A 25,737-nucleotide genomic window follows, 5' to 3' on the forward strand; every position below is an offset into this window, starting at 1 on the left:
TGAGAAGCTAGCAAAAGTATTTACCTATAAAGAAGAGGGAAGAAGCAGGGTGGAGGAGACCGTAATTCAAGTGAAACTTTCTGAACATAACTTGTTGTATTATTTTGACTTTGGAAATGGAGATATCTTTTAGATAATTAAAAACAATTTAAAAAGGAGACAAGTTGGCAGCAAATTTAGCAGAGTCTGGAAGCACGGATGCCACTTAAGAGGATATTGCAAGAATTCAGTCAAGATACGATGAGGGTCCTGAGCTACATCACTGGGGGCGGCGGGAGGTGGGGAAGAGGCACAGACACTGGTGGTGGCAAAGGCATCACCTCTGAATGCTGCTTCTCCATGTCTATTGGAAGTGTCTGTCTGATTGAGGACAATTCATGCAACTTTAGAGTTTACCCCTGGGGACAAGAGAGAGTGATGGGAGAGCCACCACCATTGCGTGTAGGAAGTAGTCTAGAAAGTGAAATTTGCATCTTAGTAATATTGATTAATCCTTACTTGCTCAGCCCACACTAGCCAGGAAGGTGGACGGATGAGGGTGTGGGTAAAATGACCGTGGTGACAAAGATACCTTTTGTGCTGAGCTCCCTGAACTTCATAGGCTTCCTAAAACCTCAATGGCCTTTCACTTCTCCTAGAATGATTCCAAGTCACTCAATTAGGTAGCAATGAAAGTTATCCCCTCACCTTAGCTGCTCAAGTTTTCCTGCTGCCATCACAGGTGCTGTCACTGGTCATGCTGGGTCTTTGTTTTGTCCACCTAGAGCACTCATCATGAGCCGATCCTGCCACTGGCATGGACCCTGGTCACTACCCACTTTGATGCCACTGCTCCCAAGGCTGCTCTGTTGACCCCACTGAGGTGGTCTTGTTCTGATGCCTCCAGCCTCTTTCAGTGCAGAAGTGTCCTGAGGCTGGGGAAGGGAACACCTGAGAAGCATCCCCCAGACCTGGGTTTATAACCACCAACTGATCTTGACTATCTGCAGAGGCAAAGGGCCTGCTGGACTCCGAGGGACTGGGGGAGCCCTGTCTTCTTTACACTGAGGAGTTTTAATCCTGGGGCCCATATGTTAGCTAATTCCAATTGCGGTAATTTCAATGAGGCCACTTTGAGGAACTGTCAAAATCAAGTGTATTTGCCTTAAACTGGGTGGTGGGAAATATTTTTATTCATTGTATCATGATTCTTTGTAGTTTACATATAGCTTATAATTATTCCTTTGTATCTATTCAATATTTAATCAATTTTTTCACTTTTTTATTGAAGTATAGTCAATTTACAATGTTGTGTTAGTTTCTAATGTACAGCATAGTGATTCAGTTATACATATATATTCCTTTTCATATTCTTTTTCATTATATGTTATTATAAGATATTGAATATAGTCCCCTGTGCTATATAGTAGGACCTTGTTATCAATCAGCGTTTAAAAGAACATTCTATTGATAACTCAGGAGAGTTTTGAGGTTTTCTTCCCCTGGATTCAGATCACAGCTCCAACACTTACCAACTGTGTGACTTTGAGCAAGTTACTTAACCTCTCTAAAGCCTTGATTTCCTTATCTGTGAAATGGGAATATCACAGTACCTCTCAGATGGTTGCGAGGATTAAACGAGAAAATACATGTAAAGTGCTTAGCCAAGTAGTAGGATGTTTACCAAGCACAGTGAAACTTGGGTACATAGTAAGTGCTTATTAATATTCACTATAACATCAAATATAATGATGATGGGAACTGATAGCACGGGAACATGCTTATAAGAAAATGTGGAGGAGGAGAAGAAGTCTAAAAGACTCTAATTGCCTTAAAATTACATATATATGTATATATACTTACAGAAGTATATCTGTAATATAATATATAAAGATAATGTTACACTATTATGCATAGAAATAATACTGCAATAAAATAAGACAAAATGTTATCAGTGGTACCTGTTAGGAAGCATGATGACAGGTGTTTTTCTTTTCTTTTTTATACTTCTCTATATTTTCCAATTCTCTACCACTGAATGCAGTTACTTTAATAATTTGAAAAAGAACAATAGATGTTATCTTAAAAGGATAAAAAAAAGAGGTGAGAATGACTGAGGCATCCTAGATTTGGGGAGCCAGAAGTGAGATGACACTGGAGAACTAAGTAGAAGGCAGGCGACATAGGGCTTTGTAAGCTCAGGGCTTTGAGACTCTTCCTTTGAATGGCAGTTGAGAGGCCAGTCAAAGGCTCTAACCATGGGAGGGGTAGGGCCAAGTCTGGCTTTCTAACAGCTCACACTAGATTCAGAGTTTCCAACAAAAGATGGTGAAGTGTAAAGGTATATTTGTTACACTCTTTTGCTCCAAGTTCACAGATCTGAATGAAGGAAAACAAAATAAAATTCCATCCACACTGAAACTAAGAAATGGCAACTATGCCCCAAGCACTGAAGGATGTTTACCAAGCACAGTGAAACGTGGGCAAAGTTATGGGCCAATTCGGGGAGAAGCTAACAAATAACTCTCCAGATCTCCAGCAGGGTGTGAACATCCCTGCACATAGGTGAGAGGGTGTTGAGGCCGTGACAGGCAAACTTTTAGATGTGCTGTTGAGAATGGGCTGTGGGAGTTAGTGTACCATGGCGGAACGGAGACCATCACTGTGTAGACTTATTTCCACCCTGAAGAACTACAGGGGAAGACAAGACACTGTGGATATGCCATTTTTGTTTTCCCCAGCACAGATAGACTTTCTCTAGATGAGGCAGGGATAACGCTAGCTTGCCAGAAGGCAGCTGGTAGCCAGAGTTGGACAGCAAAGAAAAGCCAAACCAACCCAAGCCAAACCAAATCAAAGCAAGACAAAAAATGTAAGTCCATGAAAGAAGAAAACTGCAATGAGCTGAAACGTTAAACCAACTAATATCCCCAGTAAACAATACCTTCCCCTGAAGGGGTGTGCGAAGGGCTGATGAAGACAGGTCACCCCACGGAAGAGATACAGATTTGGACGCAGTTTTCTAAGCCATCATACCTGATTTACAGCTGCAGGCTGCCACAGCATACTATCATCTTCCTCACCAGGGTTCCTTCTGTTTGTTTGTTGGAAGTCAAATTTACCTACAATAAAAGGCACAAATCTTAAGTTCACAATTCACTGAGTTCCGGCAAATGTATACACCTCTGTAATTACCATCCTGATCAAGGACAAAATAGAACATTTCCATCACCCAAGAAAGCTCTGGTGCCCCCTTGCAGTCAATCTAACTCCTCTTCTCTCCTCCCCTGACCATAAACAATCACTGTTGTGATTTCTATCACCATAGATTAGTTTTGTCTATCGTTGAACTTCGTTGTCAGTGTAGTCATAGAGTATGTACTCCTTTGTGTTTAGCTTCTTTTGTTTAACATAATGCCTTTAAGATTCATCCACATTGTTCCACGTATAAGCAAGTCATTTATTTTTTATTGCTGACTAGTATTCCACTGTACAATTATACCACATTTATTTATCCAATCTTCTGTTAACAGATATTTGTATGATTTCCAGTTTGGGGTTATTATGAATAAAAGTGCTATAAACATTCTTGTACAAGTCTTTTTGTACATAAACATAAGTTTTTATTTCTTTGAATGAACTGGAGTAGAATTAATGGTCATAGTACAGGCGTATGCTTCACATTACAAGAAATGGACAGTTTTCCAAAGTGGTTGTACTATTTTGTACTCTAGCTGCAGTGCTGAATTTCAGTTACTCCACATCACCAAAATTTAGTGTTATCAGACTTCTAAATTTGAGCTACTTTAGTGAGTGTGAAGTATCATATTGTGGTTTTAATTTGCATTTCTCTGATGACTGAGACATTGAATACCTTTTCATATGCTTATTGGCCTTCATATATTTTCTTTGGTAAAGTGTCTTTGCAAGTATTTTATGCATTTTAAAACTGGACTGCTTATTACTTTATTATTGAAGGCATTCTTTCTGAATTCTGGATATAAACCCCTTGTGAGACATCTGCATTATGAATATTTTCTTCTAGACCAAAGCTTGCCTTTTCATTTTCTTAACTGACTTTGGACAAGTAGAACTTTTTACTTTTGATGAAGCCCAGTTTATAATTTTTAATGGTTAGTTTCTTTTGTGTCCTGAGGAGGGTTACTGCAGAATCAGGCTCTCCACTGAGGGGCTACTGGATTCCATGATCATCTCTCTCTTTTGGAATGGGAATGTCTATCCTATGTCCATCTCATCACTGTATTTTGAGAAGCAGATAACTTACTTTCTAGTTTTACCAGTCCACAGATGTAGAAGAAGTCAGACCTGGGATGGATCATATCCAAATCCTCACCCATACCTGATTTTGATGATTTACATGATGAGACTTTGAACTTTTGAGTTGGTGATATTTATATGAGATTTTTGGATTCAGAGTCAATGCTGGAATGAGTTAAGACTTTGGGGGATGTAATCTGCACATGAGATTGATGTGATTTTGGGGAGAGGTAGGTGCAGCCAGAGGGCAGACTGTACTGGATTGAATAGTGTCCCTGAAAAATTCATGTCCACCCAGAACCTCGGAATGCGACTTTACTGAAGAAATATGGTCTTTGCAGATGTAATTAGTTAAGTTAATATGAGATCATAACGGATTTATAGTGGGCCTTAAATCCAGTGACTGGTGTCCTTAAAAGAAGGCCATGGGAAGATACACAGGGAAGAAGGCCAGGTGATGATGGAGGCAGAGACTGAAGTCATGTGTCTCCAAGCTGAGGAAAGCCAAGGATTGCCAGCGACCACCAGAAGCTAGGAGAGAGGCAGGAGACCAGTTCTCCCTCAGAGTCTCCAGAAAAAAAAACAAACAGCCTTGCTAATACCTTGATTTCAGATGCTTAGAATTGTTAGTAAATTTCTGTTGCTTGAAACCATCAAGTTTGTGGTACCTTGTTCCAGCAGCCCTAGGAAATGAATGCAGTGCTCCAGCTGAGCCCCTCCTTCAGTTCTAGTTAACTCAAGTGGGTTTTCTTCTATTAAATAACAGTTGTTGGGGCTCCAGTCACATGTCCTTTACCTGTGACTTCTCATTTATCTCTCTCCTTTTTCAATTTTGTAGAGGTATAATTGAAATGCCCTATTTCATTTCTCTTTTGCATGCACTGAGAGTTTGGGGGAAGCTCCAGGCAGTGTCAAGAGATGATCCACCTCCCCGCTCAGCTTCCTCATGATCACACGGGCTTAGCTAGCATAGCAGTATCTCTAGAACCATTTAATTCAATAAATATTTAAACAGTAAAAACAGCCTCAAACAAAACTTTTGCATGACAAAGGATACCATAAACAAAGTGAATAAACAAAGACCTGGAAAGATATTGTAACATGTAAGATAATCAAAGGCATACTTTCTATAATAAACAAAGCTCTTATAAATTGACAATAAAATGAAAAACAACTCAATAGAAAACTGAGGAAAGGGTATAAACAGACTAGTATCAGAAGTGCCAACTCAAATGACAAAGTCATATGAAAAAATGCTCAAATTCATGAGCAGTTAAAGAAATGAAAAATGAAGCAATGGCCACTTTATACACAAAAAAGTGGCGAAGGTTAATAAAGAACAATGCCACCACTTCTTAGTGGCAATATAGGGAAGAATGACATAAATTGTTGAAGCACTGCAGCCTAACTGAAAAAGTAATCTGGAAATTTATATTAAAATTAACAATATAAATATCTTTTGACCCAGGAAATCCATTCCTGGGAAACTATCCCAAAGAGATTTTTTTCTGTACTGTTCAAAATGAGTGACAAAAAAAAAGTAAATAAATAAAAAAGGAAACAAACAATACTCATCAGGAGAGAAATGGATAAATAACTTTAGTAGATTTCCAAGATGGAACAATATGCTGCATTTAAAAACTGAATCAGAGATAAGTAAGATGAGCTAGAGGTATTTCCATAAGGTGTCAATGAATAAAGGAAGATGCAAACAAATTTCGTAATATGATCCAAGTTTTGTAAAGCACATACTCACCAGATGAAGGCATATGCTTGTTTATCATACTTGTCTATGAAATAGATCACATTATTTTGTGCCCAATTTTGTGCTTCTTCCTGTACCCATGCACTTTCCGTGTAACCTCATAGTTTCTTCCCCAAGAGATGAAATAGATTTCCCTGCCCATTGATTATGACTTTAGCCAATGGGATGTTAGCTGATGTGACACAAGCAGACACTTGAAAAAGTGTTTGGGTGATTAGACTTGCCTGCCTGTGTTTCTACTGTCTCCACGGAAGGATATTCTTGGGCGAGCCTCCTCCTGATCCCAGGAGGAGGATGAGGGATACTTGAAACTGAGTAACTCTAGCAAAGATAAAAGCTACTCCAGATAAACCCAATCTGGAGCAGAGCCCCTAGCTGATCCTGAGATGTATGAGCAAACCCAGTCAAGAGTGACCAAATCCCAATCTCGTGATTTATGAACTATAATATTATGTAATTGCCATATTAAATTACTGAGTTTTGGGGTAGTTCGTTATACAGAGTAGCTAATCAATGCTGTGTGTGTGTGCGTGTGTGTGCGTTTATCTGTGTATATACATTCTGTCTGCATAGGATTAGATGTCTGTGTATAAAATAAAAGTATCTGTAATAGGCTAACCTGGATTATGGGAGTAGTAGGATGTAGGTTGATATCGAAAGAGAGGAAGAGAGAAGACTCAAGCAAAAAGTAAAATATAAAGAAATATATGCATAAATAAAAGGATTACTCTAACACAAAAATACATGTATATTATTCCATTTATCTATACACACACACGTACTGGGTAGTGGGTTAGATAGTGCCCCTCCCCAGAGTTTTGTCCACTCTGTAGTATCTTAGGATGTGGCTTTATTTGGATAAGGGTCTTTGCAGGTCTAATTAAGGTAAGGATCTGTAGATGATGTCACCCTGGATTAGGGTGGACCCTAAATCCAATGACTGGTGTCCTTACAAGAGACAGCAAAGCACAAGTCATAGAAACAGACAGGAAGGCCACGTGAAGACAGAAGCAGAGATTAGAGTAATGCACAGACAAGCCAAAGACTGCCGGCAGCCAGTAGACACCACGAGAGAAGCACGGAACAGATTCGCTCTCAGAGACTCCAGAAGGAAGCAACCCTGCTGACACCTTGATTTTGGACTTCTGGCCTCAAGGACAGTGAAAGAATACATTTCTGTTTTAAAATACCAAGTTTGTGGTACTTTGTTATGGCAGCCACAGGAAACTAATACATACTGTATCAATGGTGTTCATCAGTCAGGATGGTGTTCAGCTGCCTGTGCCGTAAAACTGACCACATCCAGTTTCTTATAGATTTCATTCTTTATTATAGAGATATATGGTTATCTTCCTAAATGGATACTGCATTGGAGGAACCAAGCTGCTTTCCAGCGCTAAGAAGGGAGGAAGGGCAAATAGAAAAAGGCAAAAGGCACATGCCAGTGCGGTCTGTCCTCTTTTTAAAAAGTTTTTTCCTGAGAGCCACTGAGAAATTCCCTATTTCACGTTATTGGCCAGACCTGACCTCTCCTAGCTGCAAGGGGGCATAAAATGCAATCATATCCTGGAGATATTTTGCAGTTGGAGCCAGTGTGATTTATTGATGGGTTCGATGTGAAGTTAGGAGAGAGGTAAAGAAGTAAAAAATACAAAACTGGAAAAACGCAACTGCTTTTAATTAAGAAGAAATGTACAATTATAAATAAGTTACACGTTTTTAAAGAGGAAAAGGGCTCAAGGAATAGACAGTAAGAGATGACAAGATGCTGAGTAAGAGATATAAAATGTTCAGGCAGGACTTAGGAAATATGGATAATAACAAAACAGTTACAGAAATAACAACTACATTTGTAACGTAAACTATGGACTTTGGGTGATAATGATGTATCAGTGTAGGTTCACTGACTGTAACAAATGTACCACTCTGCTGGAGGATGCTGATAGTGGGGGAGGCTGTGGGTATGTGGGGGTAGGGGGTATATGAGAAATCTCTCTACTTTCCTCTCAATTTTGCTGTGAACCTAAAACTGCTCTTTAAAAAGTCCATTTAAAAAAAAAGCAAGCATACAGAAAAATACAGACATTAATAAGCAACCCAATTTTACTAAATAGTGGCATATTCACCATAATTTTTAAAAATCTTTTTTAAATGAAGTATTTCAGATTGCTGGGGGGAAAAAAACTCCACCACACTTGAAAGACTAAAAGTAGAATAGATATTACTGATATCAGAAGAGAATAATATGGAGACAGGCTTGAAAAAATTATTCAGTATGAATTGGGAAAAGGGAAATCAATGAAACTAAATAGGAAAAAAGTGACAGTTATGAAAGGGAGACAAAAGAATACTAATAAACTCCAGAAGAAAAGAATAGAAAACCTAGGGGAGAAAAAAATATTCAATGATAAAATTAAAGGAAACTTACTTGAAATTAAAGAAGACACAAATCTGTGAACTGAGTGTATACTAAATTCAATGGAAAAAGTGATTTATAGTAAATAGTGAGACATATACAGGTGAAATTACTGAACCTCAATAAATACATCGAATCTTATGGCTATTCATTTAAAAAAGCTGGAATAAATCAGGGAGACTTCAGACTTCACCACAGCAACACTCAGCCATGGAAGATAGAAGAGCATATTCAGAGTTCTGGGGCGGGGAGTGTGACCCAATGTTATCATCAGTCTAACTTTGTCCGGACATTAAAAAAAGAAAGATATTTTAAAACATAAAAAACAAAAACAAACTCAGAGAGTATTGTACCCACAAGCTCTACTTGGAAAAAAAAAAATCACCTGATGACAAAATCCAGCCAACCAAGAGATGAATTGAAATAAAAAAACCAAGGAATGGGGAAGCCGATAAAATCCAATTACCACAAAACCAGTTCAATATATAGAGATTTAAATTAAAACAATGGGCAAAAACATCAGGCAACCGAAACAAAGTGAAAAATTAGTCACCAAAATTAATATCCTGCAAGGTTGAATTTTTAAAAACACATTAAAATGGCAAAGAGAATCACTTTTCAATGATAAGAGATATAATTCAAATAATGAACTAATACTTATTTGTGCAATGAATAATACGTATTCAAGATGCATATATTAAAAGCCTAAAGGAACTACAATGAGAAATCAATAACATGTTCAAAAGTTGTAGACTTTGACTTACTATGCAGTAAGACAGATCAAGTATACCAACTCTTTACCTACCACCATCGTCAAAATCTAAGGTTTTATTGAGGATTTAAATAATATAATTAAGATCATTGATTGAATAAATATATATATTGAACTTTCTACCCTAAAAACAGATAATATTTCCTTTTTCTCATGTATCCATAGAACTATTAGCATGACTAGGTCTTTAATTCTAAGATTTCATCAACAATAAGATACACCAATGATTTCATAATAGCTATAGGGAAAAAAACCTAACAGTTGTCAAATTTCTTTTAATAGCAATTTTGAGGTATGTCACAATTTTAGAGTGATTTAAACAAAACACATTCATCAAATTTAAAATGTCTTCAGACTGCAAAATCTAATATTAATTTATGTTCCACTAAGAAAGTAAAAATGCTGCCAATTATATAACTGCAAGATACCATTAATTGTTGATAAGATGCTTCATTTCATAGACATTAAAATGTGTCTTAGGAACCAATATAAAGGGCAATAAAATTAAAATATATATTAGCATGGAAGGAATAAGGCATAAGCAAAGAAAACTTTAATAAATCCCCCAAAGTACAAATCATGTAGATTGTATTTGTTGACCCCAAATAATGAAACTTAAGTTACTAACAAGCACACAAACTAACCTAATTATTTTTAACTAATTAAAATTAATTTAATTAATAATTGATTAAAGGAATAATCCATAAATTTAATTTTCATTAATTAAAAATCTCAACTTTTGCACCAAAAAAGATGTCAAAGTGAAAAATAGAGTTTATCAAAAGAAGAATAATTAAAAGAACTAAAGCAGCAATCAAAGAAAAATCCACACCCTTAAACAGTTTCATTACTAAATAGGAAAGGTGAAAACAAAGGAATTAAATAGTCAACCTAATAAGTTTTAAAAAAACAGAAAAAACAACCAAGGAAGTCGGAAGAAAGAAATTCATAAGACAAATGAAAATACAGTAAATTAGCAAAAAATTACAGAATTCATAAATAAATTCAAAAGCAGTTGTTTCTTCAGAAAGGGGATAAAAAACCACATAGCCTAAATGAGAAAAAAAAGGACAACTATGAGAACAAATACAAAAATCTATGAATGAGACTAGGATTATTATAGAAACAGAGGATCTTGAAAGAACTAGAAGAAAATGCCTGGTACAAATTTGTGGAGGAAATGGGTAATTTTCCAGGAAGATTATTAAAAATAACTTAAGGAAAGATTTTAAAAACCTAAATGGACTCATAACCAAAGTTGTTGTGTCAGCAAAGGCCCAGCTGAGAAAATAGAAACCACCCTAGGTATTTTAATAGAGAGGTTTTAATTTGGGGATTTAATCACATAGGTGGTGAAGGGCTGAAAGGACAAAAAGGCAAAACTGAGGAAATGCAGAGATAGCAGCTGCAAGAAGCAGCTACCACTCCCTGGGTTGGGGGAACACGAAAGAAGAGGTTGGCATTACTCAAATCTAACAAGTCAGTTACATAAGCCAGAAACTTAGAAGTCATCTGAAATCTCTCTCTCCTTCATCCTTCACATCCAATTAGTGACAAAGTCCTAAACATATCTGAAATCTGGCTCCTAGAAGTTGCTGCTCAGACCTCTGTCGAGGTGTCCCGCCAGTTGCTGCTGGTGTCCCAGTGCTCAGAGGTGCAGCTCCACGGGGCTGGGGTATGGAGTAGCTGAGAGAGATTTGTCTCAGGGTGACTAGAGAAGACCCCTCTGAGTCTAGATCTGTAAGACAAAAATGAGCCAGCCAAACGCAAATTGAGGGAGTTGAAGGTGACAGATCTGAGATATGTTTAGGACTGTGTGACTAATTGGATGTGAAGGATGAAGGACAGAAAGATGTTCAGGATGACTTCCAAGTTTCTAGCATATGTAACTAACTGGCTGGATGACGGTGCCATTTCATGAGAAAGGTGATACCTAAGCAAAGCAGGTTTGGCAGGGGTGAAAGTATGGTTCTGGACATGTGGAGTTTGAGATGCCTGGGAGGCATCAGTATGGAGAAATGGGGTAAATAGACAGATCAGAGGCTAAGAAGAGGGGTCTCAGCTAGAGACACATATTTTCGAGTCAACCATGTATGATATTTGACACCAGGAATGGATGATACTGCCCACGGCAAAAGAATAAGGTGAGAAAAGAACAGGGTCTAAGAAAGTCCTTATGAACCCCAACATTTAAAGATTGGGTAGAGAAGGATAAACTAACAATAGGGACTGAGCAAGAGAGAAAGGAGAAAACATGGAAGCTGAGGAAAGAGCACATTCCAATGAGGATGTGGTGGGCAGTGTCAAGTGTTGACAACATCAAGTATCAGGAAGACTGAAAAGTTGATTTGCACATGGGAAGTGACAGTAGCATCAGCAAAAGCAATTTCTGTGGAGTGATGGTACTGGAAGCCAGAGTGGAGTGGGTTGAGGAGTGAGCAGGAGGTGACAGAGATGCTTAGACAACTCTGGGGAAGGTAATCTTTGAAGGGGACTGGAGAGATGGTGTGGCTGGTGAGGGCTTGGGGATATTTACTGTTGGTGGTGGATTTTTTTTTTTATAATCAAAACCTTTATATTCACTGCACTCATGAAAACTAGAATTTGGGACAGCACTTAAAAAATACTATGACTCAACTCTTATATCTGACCACCTATGCAGTGTCCCTACTTGATGTCTAATAGATATCATAAGATTAACATTTTTAAAATTGAATTCTTGATCTTCTCATTCAAACATGCTATGCCAGCAGTCTTTCCCATCTCAGTGTTAGCTCTTTTTGGTTGCTTGGATCAACAACTTGTCATTCTAGATTATCTTCTTTCTCTCACACCTAAATGTAACCCATCAGCAGATCTTACTGGCTCAGCCTTTAAAATGTACCTAGAACACAACCACCTCTCGCCACGGCCACCTTTGTGCCACTTTCATCTCTCTCTGGGATTATTTCAATGGCCTTCCAACTACTCATCTAGCTTCCACCCTTGCTCCTCTAGAGACTACTCTCAACCCCCATGATTATAAAGGGTTCCTTTCATACGTAAATCAAATCGTCAGGCTTTTGCTCAAAACACTCCAATGACACTTCTTCCTCCAGTAAGAGCTAAAGTCTTTAAAATAGCTTACAAATCCCTACGTGATCTGACCCCATTGCCTTCGTGATTTCATCATCTAACACTCCTTTACTCTATCTGCTACTGCCACACTGACCTATTTGCCATTCCTTGAATATTTCAAGCACGCCTCTGCCTCAAGGCCTTTGCACTGGCTATTTCCCCTGTCTGACCTGCTTTTCCCCAGCTATCTGCACGGGTAATTTCCTCTCTTCCTTTCATTTAAGAGTTCTCTTTAAATTACTGGTTTAAGTAATTTTATTTTAAGAACCATTACTGGTTCTTCAAATACTACCTTTCTCGGCTAAATAAGTTTGAGAGATTTAAACCATGAGTGTTGTAAAGGTTCACATTATATATGATTAGGAATTTGTGAATTGTTTTAAGAATGTGTGCTGAGAGAAAGCCTAGTGAGAGAGTTTACAAGAAAGAAAGAGAGAGAAAGAGAGAGAGAGAAAGAAAGAAAGAAAGAAAAGAAAAGAAAAGAAAGAAAAGAAAGAAAGAAAGAAAGAAAGAAAGAAAGAAAGAAAGAAAGAAAGAAAGAAAGAAAGAAAGAAAAGAAGGAAGGAAGGAAGGAAGGAAGGAGGAAGGAAGGAAGGAAGGAGAAAAGACAAAAACAAACAAAAAAATGACATCATGTATCCCCAAAACTTGAAAGTGGAAAAGGTCCAAGGCCCCAAACAATGCTTCACATTACAAAAGATAGAAGAGCTACAAGAAAATACAGGTACTTATTGTCATTCACAACTCTAAAAAACAGCATTATGATACAGACTAACATAATACACAGTGAAAACATATCATAGCCAGCTGACCTAATTACTGCCTACCATATGCTTGATATTCTCTAAGGTGCGTACTTCATCTTTAATCCTTCCATTAACTCTGCAAAGTGAGGAAACTGAGGTTTACAGAGGGTATGTGTCCTCTCTGAGCCCACAAACTAGGAAGCGGCAGAGAGTAATTTACACCGAAGTTGGGAGGTAGGAGATGGGGAAGGTTCTGACTCCAGAAACTCAGCTCTTTTCATTACACTATGGGATCTGCCACTCCCACCCTCTCAAGTAAATAGAATGTTTGTTAGAGAAAACTTTTTTCTACCTTATTTTGGTTTTACAATACAAATTTACTTGGGCATTTCTATGGCCTTAATAAGAATGCAATCGTAACTTTAGAATTAATCACTTATTTGGCAATGAGTGGTGGGCTTAGTTTTTTCTATTTTGTTAATTTATTAGACCACCTTATACAGTATCTTGTAGGTGAACTTGACCTCCTTGCACATCTCACTTTTTTGAATGGATTACAGAAGGATTCCAAAATAGTTTGGGACTTGAGAGTGCATCATACTCCTAGTCAGCATTCCTCTCATTTCAATTTCTGGCCCTTGTGGTAGGGAGAGAGACAGGAGAGGAGAAAGACAAGGAAATGTTTCTGTCTGGAAGATAGGTCAAGGGTTGTGTTCTAGAAGGAAGGCAAATTAATACCTTATGCTTGAATAAATAGAAAAAAATAGAATTTTGAGTAAACGTGATATTAGGTATTAATAACCCAAGCACTCAATTTTCCAGCCATGGAGGAATTATACAAATGGTACAAAGAAACAGGAAGTACTTGAACCAGTTGGGTGAATGTATAAAAGGCCTGGTCCCTATAGTAGGTCAAGAAAGACATTTATAAAAGCAGCTGAACTGGCCATTCTTAACAGCATCCATTTGCTTCAATCTGGATCTAACAAAGTGGGACGCGGTGTTTGAAATTAAATGAAAAAATAGGATGAAATGAACAAACCCTAAATCCACATTAAAATTTCTTAATTTAATATTTCATAGATTCCTGAGAATCTTCAATTTGGAATATTCTGGATTCTGAATCCAAAGCCCAATGATTTAGATAATCTGCTAGTGAAGGAGACTAAATGAGAGAGGTAAGTTTTAGTACAAAGCCATGTTGCTCATTTTTTCTCTTACAGATTTTTTTGTTAAATAAATCAAGGTTGTTCTTTCTAAAACTCCAAATCTAATTACTACGTGAATCGCCTCAGCATTTCCACTTATATTTCCGACTTAGAGTTTAAATCTGATTGGAATGATATCGGAGTCTTTCCAATAGAAACCAAGGAAGTCGTTTCTATAGACACCGTGTAGCCCAAAATAAACATTTTTGATAAATATTGTTGACTGAACTCTGGGCCACAAAACAACACTTTCTACTTCCAGCCAAGGTAATCACTCACTTGGCACAAAATGAAATTACACAAGACATTCTGCGCCTTAAAGATGGAAAACGTTTCCCTGCCTAATACTCTTCCGGGAACAAAATAACAATTACAACAACGATAATTATAACAAAGTTGCTTATTAATGATGTACACACGAATTTATTTCCAAATTTCTCCTAATTGTGAAAACATTTAGGAAAAAAGGAAATTGATTATATGCCCCAGTTGGATTTTGGACTGCCCAGGACCAAAGCTGATCTAAAATCCAATCTTTGCAGGCCAAATTGGCAAGGATACTCTCTGCACAGCAGCATGGTAAACAGTATACAGTTGACCCTTGAGCAACATGGTTTTGAACTGCAAAGGTCCATTTATACGTGGATTGTTTTCAATAGTAAATACCACAGTACTACACAATGTGCAGTTGGTTGAATCCAAGAATGAAGAACCTGAGATAGCGAGGGTCCGCTATGGGACCTGAGCATCCGAGGATTTTGGTACATGCGGGGGCTCTTAGAAGCAATCCCCGCAGATACCTAGGGATGACTGTATATACTATAGGTGAATATTATATCCTTCTGGTCAGGTTCAGGATGTAGGTGAGTGGGTAGAAGACTCTTAGAACTCCACTAACATGAATTTTTCTCTTTTTAGGGTGAAAGAAATACAGACTTCACAGAAAGAATAGTAGATATCAGGTTTCCAGATATTTTGAATCATCTGTAATAGATGAAAAACAGAGAACAGTATAACAGAGGCAGATGCCCATTCGTAAATGTGCTGTGCAAATGTACTTTTAGAAACAGTATTTAGGGGGTTTATAGAAAAAATACTGTTTTAATGGAACTGCTCAGAGAATATCATCTCTCTAAGACCAAGGCCTGGAAACACCCAACATTGGATTTCTTAAACTGCAGGTTGACAGGAGCAGAGAGGAAGAACAGTAGTTTCTACCCTGAGGGTCCAAAGTTCAGAGGGCTTATTGCTTTTTTACTTCCATTTAATATTTGGGTTCACAAATGTTTTTACCAAAACAATACTGAGAGCATTTAATTCCAAACCAGATCACCAGATCACCAGATCAGACTGTCCTCTCTCTGTGTGTGTCTCTCTCTCTCCCTCCCTCTTTCTCCCAGAGAATTTTATATTAATGGAATTTCAAAAAATGTATTCAAGTATAACATATTTGAAGAAAAATGTCCAAATATATGTGTCAGCTTAACAAATTTTCACAAAGTGACCACACCTCAATTACCAGCACCTAGCACTCAGATGAAGCAATAGAACATTATTATGCGTGCTACTTTAAATGAAATGTTAAAATTCATTACTTGAATTTTGAGTACTGGGGGTGACACTGAAAGAAATGTTGGACTTAAGAAAAGAAATTCTTTGCTACAGAATATATTAGTTCCTATAAGTCAAGAAAAAAATATTTTGAGAATTATGAAGAGGTTAGTGTCTTCATTCTTTAAATGGCACAGTTTGGTTTTAGACATCATTGTCCTGCTACAATGCAAGCTGATTCGCTCTGCTCCTCTTCAGTCCCTCATCTACCAATTTTGTTGTTTGCATCATTTTTACATTGTCAGTGTTGAAAATATTTCATTCTGCAACCATAGAACTTACACTGCTTAAACTTATTCTTATATTTAAATGGATTCAAACTCAACTGCAGACCTCTTCATCAGGGCTCCTGCATTCCTGAGTTCTTTATTTTAATTCCTTTTTCTGTTGGCAGAATTTTGTCACTGAGTATTTTTTTTTAAAGTTCTGAGTTCCTATTTGAGAATGTCTGAGTATTGTTTTTCACCCGAGTAATAAATTATTTTGAGTCACATAGTCTGACTTATTCTACTGTCTCCTGTCATTGAATGTTTCTGTAAAGCCGGCTTGATCCTACCCTCCCCTGGAACCACCATCTTTTTGATGACTTCTATTGCTGCTTGGATACTTGAAGACTTTTTTCTTCCCTGAAGTTGAAAAATATAACTAGCTTGTTTTTCAATGTCAACTTTTCTGAATAATTTTACTTGGTATACAGTGTGCCTATGAAATCTGCAGAGGAACATGTTTGGAAAATTTTCTGTATTACATCTGAATTTTTTTAATTTCGTTTGTTGAGATCTTTATTCAGTGACATCAATTATGTTTATAGTATGTTGCCTTTGTTTCTATCTCCAACATTTCTGCTCCATTTTCTTTAACTCTTTGTGTCTCTTCTCTGTGATTATCTGAACCCTTCTCCCTGTGCCAGCAATTAAACTTTCTGTCATGACTGTTTTGTCTATAGCCCATTTATTAACTCTCTAGGGGTTTGTGTGTTTGGGGTTTGGACTTTTGGAGGAGGGAGGGTGTTCAACTTTTGTTTCCTTTGCTCTTTAATTTCCTTTTTAAAAATCTCCCTAATAGTTTATTGTTTTTCCTATTATCACTAAGGTCTTCTATAGCTGGAAGGGTTTATGGGTTGTACTCGCTTCCAGACTTGTATCTTTTGCATACTATTTTTTTTTTTTGCTTCAGTTCGCCATACTATTCTTTTCTTCTTGCTCATGATTATGAGAATAGCCTGTATGTTCTATCCAGACCTAATGTAGCTGGATTCTCAACTCCAGTGCATCTTGTCTTAGTCCAATTTCCATTACTATCAGCGTTAAAAGAGTAAATTATGGCATGGAACTATAGACCTTTTCTATCAGATAATATTGTATTTACGACATTGTAGTGTCAATTAAATGGGTTGTATATATATAAACACATATATAGATGTTATATATAAAACAATAAGATGTGACTTATATACCCATAGACATATATGACTCAGGTTAGGACTTGAACCTATGAAATACTGAAAATCTTCTCTCCCAATGTTAATTTAGTACCATAATTTGTAAACTTTGAATCTAGTTTCAGAATTGAAACTAACCAAATTGATACACTTAAACAGAAGAGAGTGAAGGAAGAACACTTTCATCATGGCTTCTATGCTGATGGTGCAAGAAGGTCCTGGAATTCTAGGAGCTATGGGAATAATCAGACTGAGAAGCTCCTACATGGTAGGTAAGCAAAGCTATAATGAGTCTTGCACCTTCCTTATCTACCACACTCAAATTAAGCGCATCATTTCCCATATAGTTTAGAGTTCCCAAAGATGCAGAAATGCTGAGAACAACAAAAGGTAGTCTTTAGTATTCTCAGTTTTTCCCATGCCCTATTCCTCCTAGATTCAAGGCTAAAGAGGCATTTTTAAAAATTAGATTGTGACAAAATGCTACTTCCAACACATTCAGACATGCCAGAACCTAAAAGCTTAAGGTGTGAGGCCAGCAGACTCAATACTGCCATGTTCCCAGGTTTTAGCATCTTCCTATCTTCTCCCAACTAAATCTTCATGAGGGTGTTTCTTATAATGATGATTACTTTGAGATTAAATACCCTCCCCCAACTTTAACTCAGAATATTATGATGCTGTTTCTGCATTTTTGTATCATGTGACAGTGGTTCCTCCATGGCAGATGATAAAAATGCCCTGATTCCTGATTCCATAAAAGAGAAACTGGCTTTGGGACTTTGGCAAGGCATTTAGCAAGGTTTCTCATAATATTCTGTGGTCAAGGAGAAAATTATAGGCTAGATGATTATACAATTAACATGATTCATAGCTGGCTGGAACAACATACACCAAAAGGTGCTAATTAATTAATTAATAAAAGATGTTAATTAATGGACTGATATCAAGCTGAAGAGGCTTTCCAAATGTTCTAAAGTACTTTGCCCTTTGCCCAGCCAGTGCTGCCTGTAAATTATCAATAACTTGGATGAATAAATAGAAGAGTTATCAAATGTATGGGTAAGATCCAAACACATTAGAGCACAGAATTAAGACCTAAAATACTGAAACAGGCTGGAGTAATAGGCTAAATCTAATGAGACAAAGTTCAAGAAGGATAAATATAAAGTTCTGTACTTTGGTCCAAGAAGTTTTGCCCTGCTCAAGCATGGGACACACAGAATTTTGTTCACCAGCTTCACATGGATATAGCTGTTAAAAGAAGTCCATTTAAATGGTAGGCAGCATTGTAAGAAGTAGATATTTGTTAGGTGGTAGAAGGAACATTGGTTCTGGTATCGGAAAACTAGATCAAATCCCAATTCTGCTACTATGGCCACTTGAAATCTGTGATCCCTAACTTTCTTCTCAGGGTTGTTGTGAAGTTAAAATGTGTTAACATGTCTAAATCCCAAGCACTGTGTGCAATAAATATGACCTAGAAAAGGTACCATTTACAGTAAAATAGGTGGCCGTGCCACACCATTTTGTCCTAGAAAAGATGGTGCTTGAATGAATTCCAGGCGCCACACTTACAAGCGAAGTGGAACTACTTCCAAAGATGGTGACCAGGATGGATGAGCAACTCAAGAGAGACCACAAAGACCGGTGTTGCAGAAACTGGGGATAGCTGGCTTGAAGAGCAGTGGATTGGAGATCTTGTCTACTTTCAAATATCTGATGGTATGCTGCATGGCCTCCTGGAAGGCTCCAAGGTGGGAAGAACTAATCTAGAAGGTGGAAATCACGAGAATATAGGCCAGGGTGACCACTTGGTGGGGATGTTGTGAGCAATTTCAGCAAAAGTGGATGGTTGGACTACATGGCCTTTAATAAGACAGCCTGTCATATTCCTAGGACCTTTTGCATGAATTGGCTCCTTCTAAATTCTGCCTCAAAGTAATCAAGAATCTCCACTCTCTTGAGTTGGGCTGGTTTCTAGCTTTACAATAATGCCACCTATCCCTCCTGCTCTAGGCCAAACCTCTTATTTCTCCAATCTGCCTTCTTTGACTAGTTCACTGTTGTTCTGTATTTTGTTTATAAATTTCTGGTTATTTTAAATGCCATCTTTCCTCAAACTATCCAAAGGACCCAGAGGGGGTCATTTGCGAACACTTTTTGGGAGATGGACCAGCAAAACATGATTTTCTGGTTACTGAAATAAGAACGTAATGTGGGAATTAAGAATCTGAACCAAGAGCTGGAGCTGTGGACCAAGAAGTGGGGTTGGTGTCCAGACCACAGACAAGGCTTTTACCGAGAATTGAGCGTATCGGGAAGGAAGCAGAGACTAGAGGCCTTGAGCCTGCTGGCCTACACAAAGTACTCAAAAGTTGTTTGCTCACCGGACTTCCCTTGTTTTCCAGATGCAAAATGAGGCCTGGGTAGGTCGCTCAGCATCTCCAGCCTGTTCCAGAGCGTGACTGGGAAAGTGCCTGGGGCGACCGGAGAGGCTCTTCGCCTCCCGCCGGGCTACGCCCGCCCGCTTCCCTTCCAAGTCAGCCCGGGGAACCATTTTCATTTTTTTTCCTCCGCGTGAGGAAGGAAAATTGGCTGCGCGCCGGTTGCCACAGACGCGGCCGCCACTTCGGCGCGGCTCGGGTGAAAGAGGACGCTGAGGAGAGGGGGCTGTGGCTCCTGACTGGCTGGGGCGCGAAGGCTTATTTGCATAATATTCTGTGACGGCACCTGATTGGCTGAAGCAGGAGGGGCGGTGGTGGGGTGATTCCAAGGGCCGGGAACTCTGGACCCCGACCTTTCCGTTCCGGAGTTACCCCGGTGGGCTTGAGTTGTTGTTCTGGCCCAAGGGGAGCCAAGGAGACCCGGTTTGGGAAGTTTTGCAGGCAGGTGCATGAGCCATCTTTCTCTTAACAGTGTTTAAGAAATGTGAAAGAACAGGAATCGAGAAACTGGCGGATGGAGAGTGACCTCGACACGAGAGGAAGGAAGGAAACAGATCAGAGGAGTGGAGGCCGAAAAGAGAAGGCATTAGGAGCTTTCTCCCAGGCTGGGCTTTTTTTTTCTTTTCTTTTCTTTTCTTTTTTTTTTTTTTTTTTTTTTTGCTGGGGTCCCTTTGCTAGATTACTTGGATTTGCGTTTTCTGCGAGTTATTATCGCACTTTGCTGGAACTGGAAAGGAAAAAAGCAGGATCCTGGCATTTAATAACTCAAATCTGAATACAAGTTTTCATCCAGAGGCATACGTACTTAAAATATCAAGAGGGTCTGTCTTGGGGGACAAAATGTGTTTTAATTTATAGGGAATCAGTTACTGGAAACTGGATGTGTGTTTTTTTCGAGATTACCTCTTGGAATGCTTTTTGTATGTCATTGCACATAAGGGCTGAAAATCAAGCTGGACTACTTTGTACTTTCTGGCTGCTTAAGCACCAGGGGAAGTGTCTGTAGCTCATCATAGACCATTTCCACATTTTTAAGGTTTCTGAATCTTCACATAACACCTCTAGACTATGATGAGGTCTTATACTAAGTACAATTTATCTTTATAAAGTTTACAATTTACATAATAATTTTTACATCTATTATCTAATCACCCTTGACCAAAATTTGTCACAACCCATGAGAGTAACTCCATTTTGTTGATAAGGAAACTGGGGCTGGAAGAGTTTCTAAGTCTCCACGTGTGCAAAGAGGGGGGTGAGATTATTTTAATGCTCGAAATTTATATAATGCTTTTTTCTGCTACATTTTCTTCCCATTGATCCTCCCAAAGGCCCTGATAGGTTGAGCAGGTAACATCCCAATTTTATAGGTAAGAAAACAAGGGCTGTGATCTGGCAGAGCTAATATGCCCAGGGAAGGGGGCTCCCCAGGCTGGGCTCTGTCTCCAGGAGTCACAGACTTCTGCCCAGCCCTTATAGCACCAAGTCAGATTTACATTCGAAAGACAATTAGGAAGATGGTTTGCTGTGAGAAAAAAAATTAAATATAGATCATTAAGGTGAAAGAAAGAAAAAAATAACCCCCTTTATTATGTGCTTCTCCCTTTTGGCACTTTTTGTCCTGTGACAAAACAGTGTACTAAAAAACACCCCTGAAAGATTTTAGAAAAAAGAGATTCAAAATTAGAAACTGTTGAATTATCTGTACTATTGCTGGAGAACACTGGCAGATGAAGGACATGGCATGGGAAGTGAGATGGTAAAATAAAAATGAAAACGGGCTGAGTTTGGAGTCCCAAAGTGAAATTTAAGGTGCAAGCCTCTTAAAAATTAAATACAGCGATTTGGTAGGTAGTTTAGGTTTTTTTAAAATGACCTTGCGTTTTAAGAACTATTTTTGGAAAGGAACATTTCAAACTCCCTTCTCAAAAAAAAAAGAAAATACTGGACACCTCCCCACTTTTCTGTCAAATGATGAAAGACACCCAACACCGGACCTACCTACTGTCACTCTCTCTTGGCCCTTTGGCAGCCAAAAGGCCACTCGGCCTGGGATCTCTGAGTAGAGGGACTTGGACAAAAGTCAGGAATTTGGGCTACTTCTCCCCATTGCCACATCTGATGCCTTGGGAAAATGTGCAGATACGATGATGGTCCCTCTTCATCCCTGGCAAAGGCTGTTACAGGAAAGATTGGGGAAGACCTCGCCAGGAGGGAGGCAAAAGCCTCCAAGGCTCCCCTCCCCCAAGCAGCTGGCCAAGGCCAGGGCCACCGCGGGAGCACCACACGTCCACGTGCATCCGGCATGCCCAGTCACCCTTCTTACGTAAGAGTCTCTGGAAGGAGTTGCGCCTGCTGAGGTTCCCTCTGCCCCGACGGCTAATAATAAACCGGATCGGTAGTTTCCGGGCCACCGCCAGTATAGATGCTGGGTTGAGGGCCTCACTTTGCAACCCGGGTGCGGGCAATTCTGTCATCCCACCCAGGGAGCGTGAGCAACGCCCACCCAACCCCCCCGCACTCCAGCCCGCCCTCCTGTCGGTCCGGATGCCGGGGCCTTTTTAACCCGCGCAGTGCCTGGCCCTCCCCCCAAGCTGGCCTGCTCTGCGCTCAGCGCCGGCGGGGTGCGGCTGCTCGATCCCTCCTCTGCCCTTGCCTGCCCTGCGCCCTCCCTACACCCGGGTATCAGGCGAGAGGCGGAGCTGGCCCGGCGTGCGCCGCCCCCACTGTAGAAAGGGCTGAGAGTTACTCGCGGTCAACCCGAGCTCGGGCCTTTTATCTCGGCGCTGCCGGGGAGGCGGGAGGAGGAGACACCGGGGGTGGCCCTGAGGTCCGGCGACACATTTCCGGGACTCTATAAATTGAGCACCTGGGATGGGTAGAGGGCCGACGCCGCCGCCGCCACCACCCGCAGTTACAGTCCGGCCACTGACCGCAGCAGCGCCCGCAGGCAGCAGCCGCCAGCAGCGGGAACATTGAGCTACCTAGCAGCAGGAGATTTCGAGGCGCCAGAGGAGGTGCGTGCCCCAGCCCCATCTCTGACCCGTCAGCGTGAGTGCTTGGACTCAGGCTTTTCCGAGGGGGACGGGAGTGGGGAGCACCCCTTCCTTCTCTCCGCCGCGCTGGGCGGGAGAGGAAGTGGGACCGCCCGGCTGCAGGGAGCCACCCGGGCGCCGTCCCAGGCGAGCAGTAACTGGGGAGGGAGGTGTGCGCAGGCGGGGGCGCCGGGCACCCTAGCCGGGTGAATAATCTTTCTTTTTCGTCCCCGTTTCCCAACCAGGCCAGGGCGCGACCCATACCAACGCGCGGTTATCGCGAGCTTCCGGACACCCAAGCCAGGAGAAGTCGCGCATCTCGCAGGGCCGGGCTGCGAGCGAGACGAGAGTTGGAGAGGGCGGAGGAGGAGCCGGGAATCCCGTGGCACCAGCTTAAGCAGGCCCCCGGCGAGGGCTTCAGAGAGCGCGTGAAGGCGGGCAGCCCCTCGCCCCAGCCGGCCATCCCGTGCCCCTGCGTCCTAGGGCTTCGGCGCCCGCGCGGCCACCATGATGCAAATTTGCGACACCTACAACCAGAAGCACTCGCTCTTTAACGCCATGAATCGCTTCATTGGCGCCGTGAACAACATGGACCAGACGGTGATGGTGCCCAGCCTGCTGCGCGACGTGCCCCTGGCCGAGCCTGGGCTGGACAACGACGTCGGCGTGGAGGTAGGCGGCAGTGGTGACTGCCTGCAGGAGCGCACGCCCCCGGCCCCCGGCCCGAGCAGCGCCAACGGCAGCTTTTTCGCGCCTTCCCGGGACATGTACAGCCACTACGTGCTGCTCAAGTCCATCCGTAACGACATCGAGTGGGGGGTCCTGCACCAGCCGCCGCCGCCGGTGGGGAGCGAGGAGGGAAGCGCCTGGAAGTCCAAGGACATCCTGGTGGACCTGAGCCACCTGGAGGGCGCGGACGCCGGCGAGGAGGACCTGGAACAGCAGTTCCACTACCACCTGCGCGGGCTGCACACTGTGCTCTCCAAACTCACGCGCAAAGCCAACATCCTCACCAACAGATACAAGCAGGAGATCGGCTTCAGCAATTGGGGCCACTGAGGCGGGTCGCCCGCGGCTGCCCAGCACCCTTCCCGGCTCCATCTTTCACCCTCTCTCTTTCCTCAAAGCTATTTTCTTTCTGGCTGCAGGGCGCGATGGGCGGACAGCAAAGTTGGGCGGCTGCGTACGTGCAGGGGACGCGGCGGGGTTGCATGGAGAAGGGGGCTTCTTTTGGGAGAGGAGAGGCAAGTGGTGGCGAAAGAGGGGGGTGCTCAAGGACGTCCCTCTCTCCCGAGGTGGGGGTGGGGAGGGGGCTGTGTTCGACTTTGGTGGAATGGGACTGAGTTGACGCCCTGCATTCAGTCTGTGCCTTTCCAGGAGTTTCTTTTCTGTTCTTTCCGGAGGAGAAGGGCCGAGAAAGGGCCATTCCGGGGCGCGGCGCTGGGTTGCCACACTTGGGAGCGCCGCCCGGAGCCGGGCGCTGGGGAAGGCGGGGCGCGCAGCCTCCAGCCGCCCTGCCGTTGGGCCGGTGGAGGCCGCAGCGTTACTAGGATTGCGTCAGTTTTCCTGTTTGCACTATTTCTTTTTGTAACAGTTGCCCTGTCTTAAGTATTTCGAATCTCCTCCTTGCTCTGAAACTTCGGCAATTCCATTGTGATAAGCGCACAAACAGCACTGTCTGTCGGTAACCGGTACTACTTTATTAATGATTTTCTGTTACACTGTATATGTGTCCTGTGGCACACCTACCCCATCCCTTTCACGCCACCCCCACCCAGTGTGTGTAAGCTGGCACTGTGCCAGCTTGTACGAAGCTTGCCACTCAGCCAGTGAAAATAATAACATTATTACGAGAAAGTGGACTTAACCGAAATGGAACCACCTGACATTCTATCCGTGTTGTACATAGAATTATGAAGGGTTCCATTGTTGTTATATGTCTTAAGTTTATTTAAAACTTTTTTAATCCAGATGTAGACTATATTCTAAAAAATAAAAAAAGCAGATGTGTTAACGAAACTCAACAAGTTTGTTGCTTTCTGATCCGCCAATGGATGGCTTAGTAGTTAAATAAAAATAAACTTAATTGATTTTTCTTTTTAAGAAAAGTAAATTTTATTTTCCCTCTGGTATTTCAAAGTGGTGGATAATCATCTCTCTAAGTATTCAGTTTTGTTTGGGAAGCAGCTACTAACAAGATCTATTTCTATTTCTAATTCAGAAATTATTTTATTTCTAATTCAGTACCAAGCTAAGCCCATACACACCTCAACAAAATTCATAAATATTCAAAGTACTTGAGAAGGTGCATATATTACAGTTTTCAACCAACTTGACTAGCTTATTGGAGTGCTTACTTAACTTTTTGAATTTTTTAAGAGGCACAAGCATAAACCATGTGTTTGGAGGCATAAAAACTTATTTTTAAGGCAGAAATTTCACTTGGCCACTGAGAAGTAAAGAATTAGAAGAAAAACACCAGCTAATACTAGTGCACACACCTTGCTGGTCTTTACTTACCAGTTTTTATTGTTGGTCTTAGGAGATACTTAAGTGTGTTATAACATGTGCCATGGCCTCCGACGAGTTCCAGTGAAGTGCTAAGCTTTGTAAAGCTGTGCCCAGCAATGCTTCCAGTTTTCCAGTAAGCCGATCTGCAGCTGTGGGCAGCAGATCTGAGCCAGACTGCAGTGGGGCCCTTCGAAACACTTCCTTAGATGCCAATATGATGATTTCCTGGGAGACTGGGACAGGCGAAACATAGTGCTCTGTATTTTAAGTGTTAGATCAATTTCCTTTTTCGATCTTGAAGTCATGAGACATTCTCTAAGCTCATAGAGCTTGACTTCAAAATGCATGTAACTTTGCAGTTAAAAAAAAACAAACCAAAAGTTTTTTGTGGTGTGGGCAGCTCAAGCCTAT

The 25,737-nt window shown here is 40.9% G+C and overlaps 1 protein-coding gene across 2 annotated transcripts; it reads left to right on the plus strand.

Annotated features, from left to right (window-relative positions):
• The first annotated feature begins 22,421 nt into the window (after positions 1 to 22,421).
• On the plus strand, positions 22,422 to 24,834 carry MID1IP1 (MID1 interacting protein 1). Of its 2 annotated transcripts, none has more exons than XM_032474895.1 (2): positions 22,422 to 22,831; positions 23,061 to 24,834. In XM_032474895.1, exon 2 carries the CDS (start codon positions 23,323 to 23,325, stop codon positions 23,872 to 23,874), a length of 552 nt encoding a protein of 183 aa, XP_032330786.1. In that variant the 5' UTR covers positions 22,422 to 22,831; positions 23,061 to 23,322; the 3' UTR covers positions 23,875 to 24,834. The 2 variants fall into 2 exon arrangements, with proteins under 2 accessions (XP_032330786.1, XP_032330785.1); XM_032474894.1 differs by having other exon boundaries at positions 22,422 to 22,797.
• The last annotated feature ends 903 nt before the right edge of the window (positions 24,835 to 25,737 follow it).

Source organism: Camelus ferus, chromosome X (genome assembly GCF_009834535.1).
Source record: "Camelus ferus isolate YT-003-E chromosome X, BCGSAC_Cfer_1.0, whole genome shotgun sequence".
NCBI classification, from domain to species: Eukaryota; Metazoa; Chordata; class Mammalia; order Artiodactyla; family Camelidae; genus Camelus; species Camelus ferus.

Coding starts and splice junctions, on each gene's coding strand:
- MID1IP1 (XM_032474895.1), top strand. CDS start 23,323: ATGATGCAAATTTGCGACACCTACAACCAGAAGCACTCGCTCTTTAAC.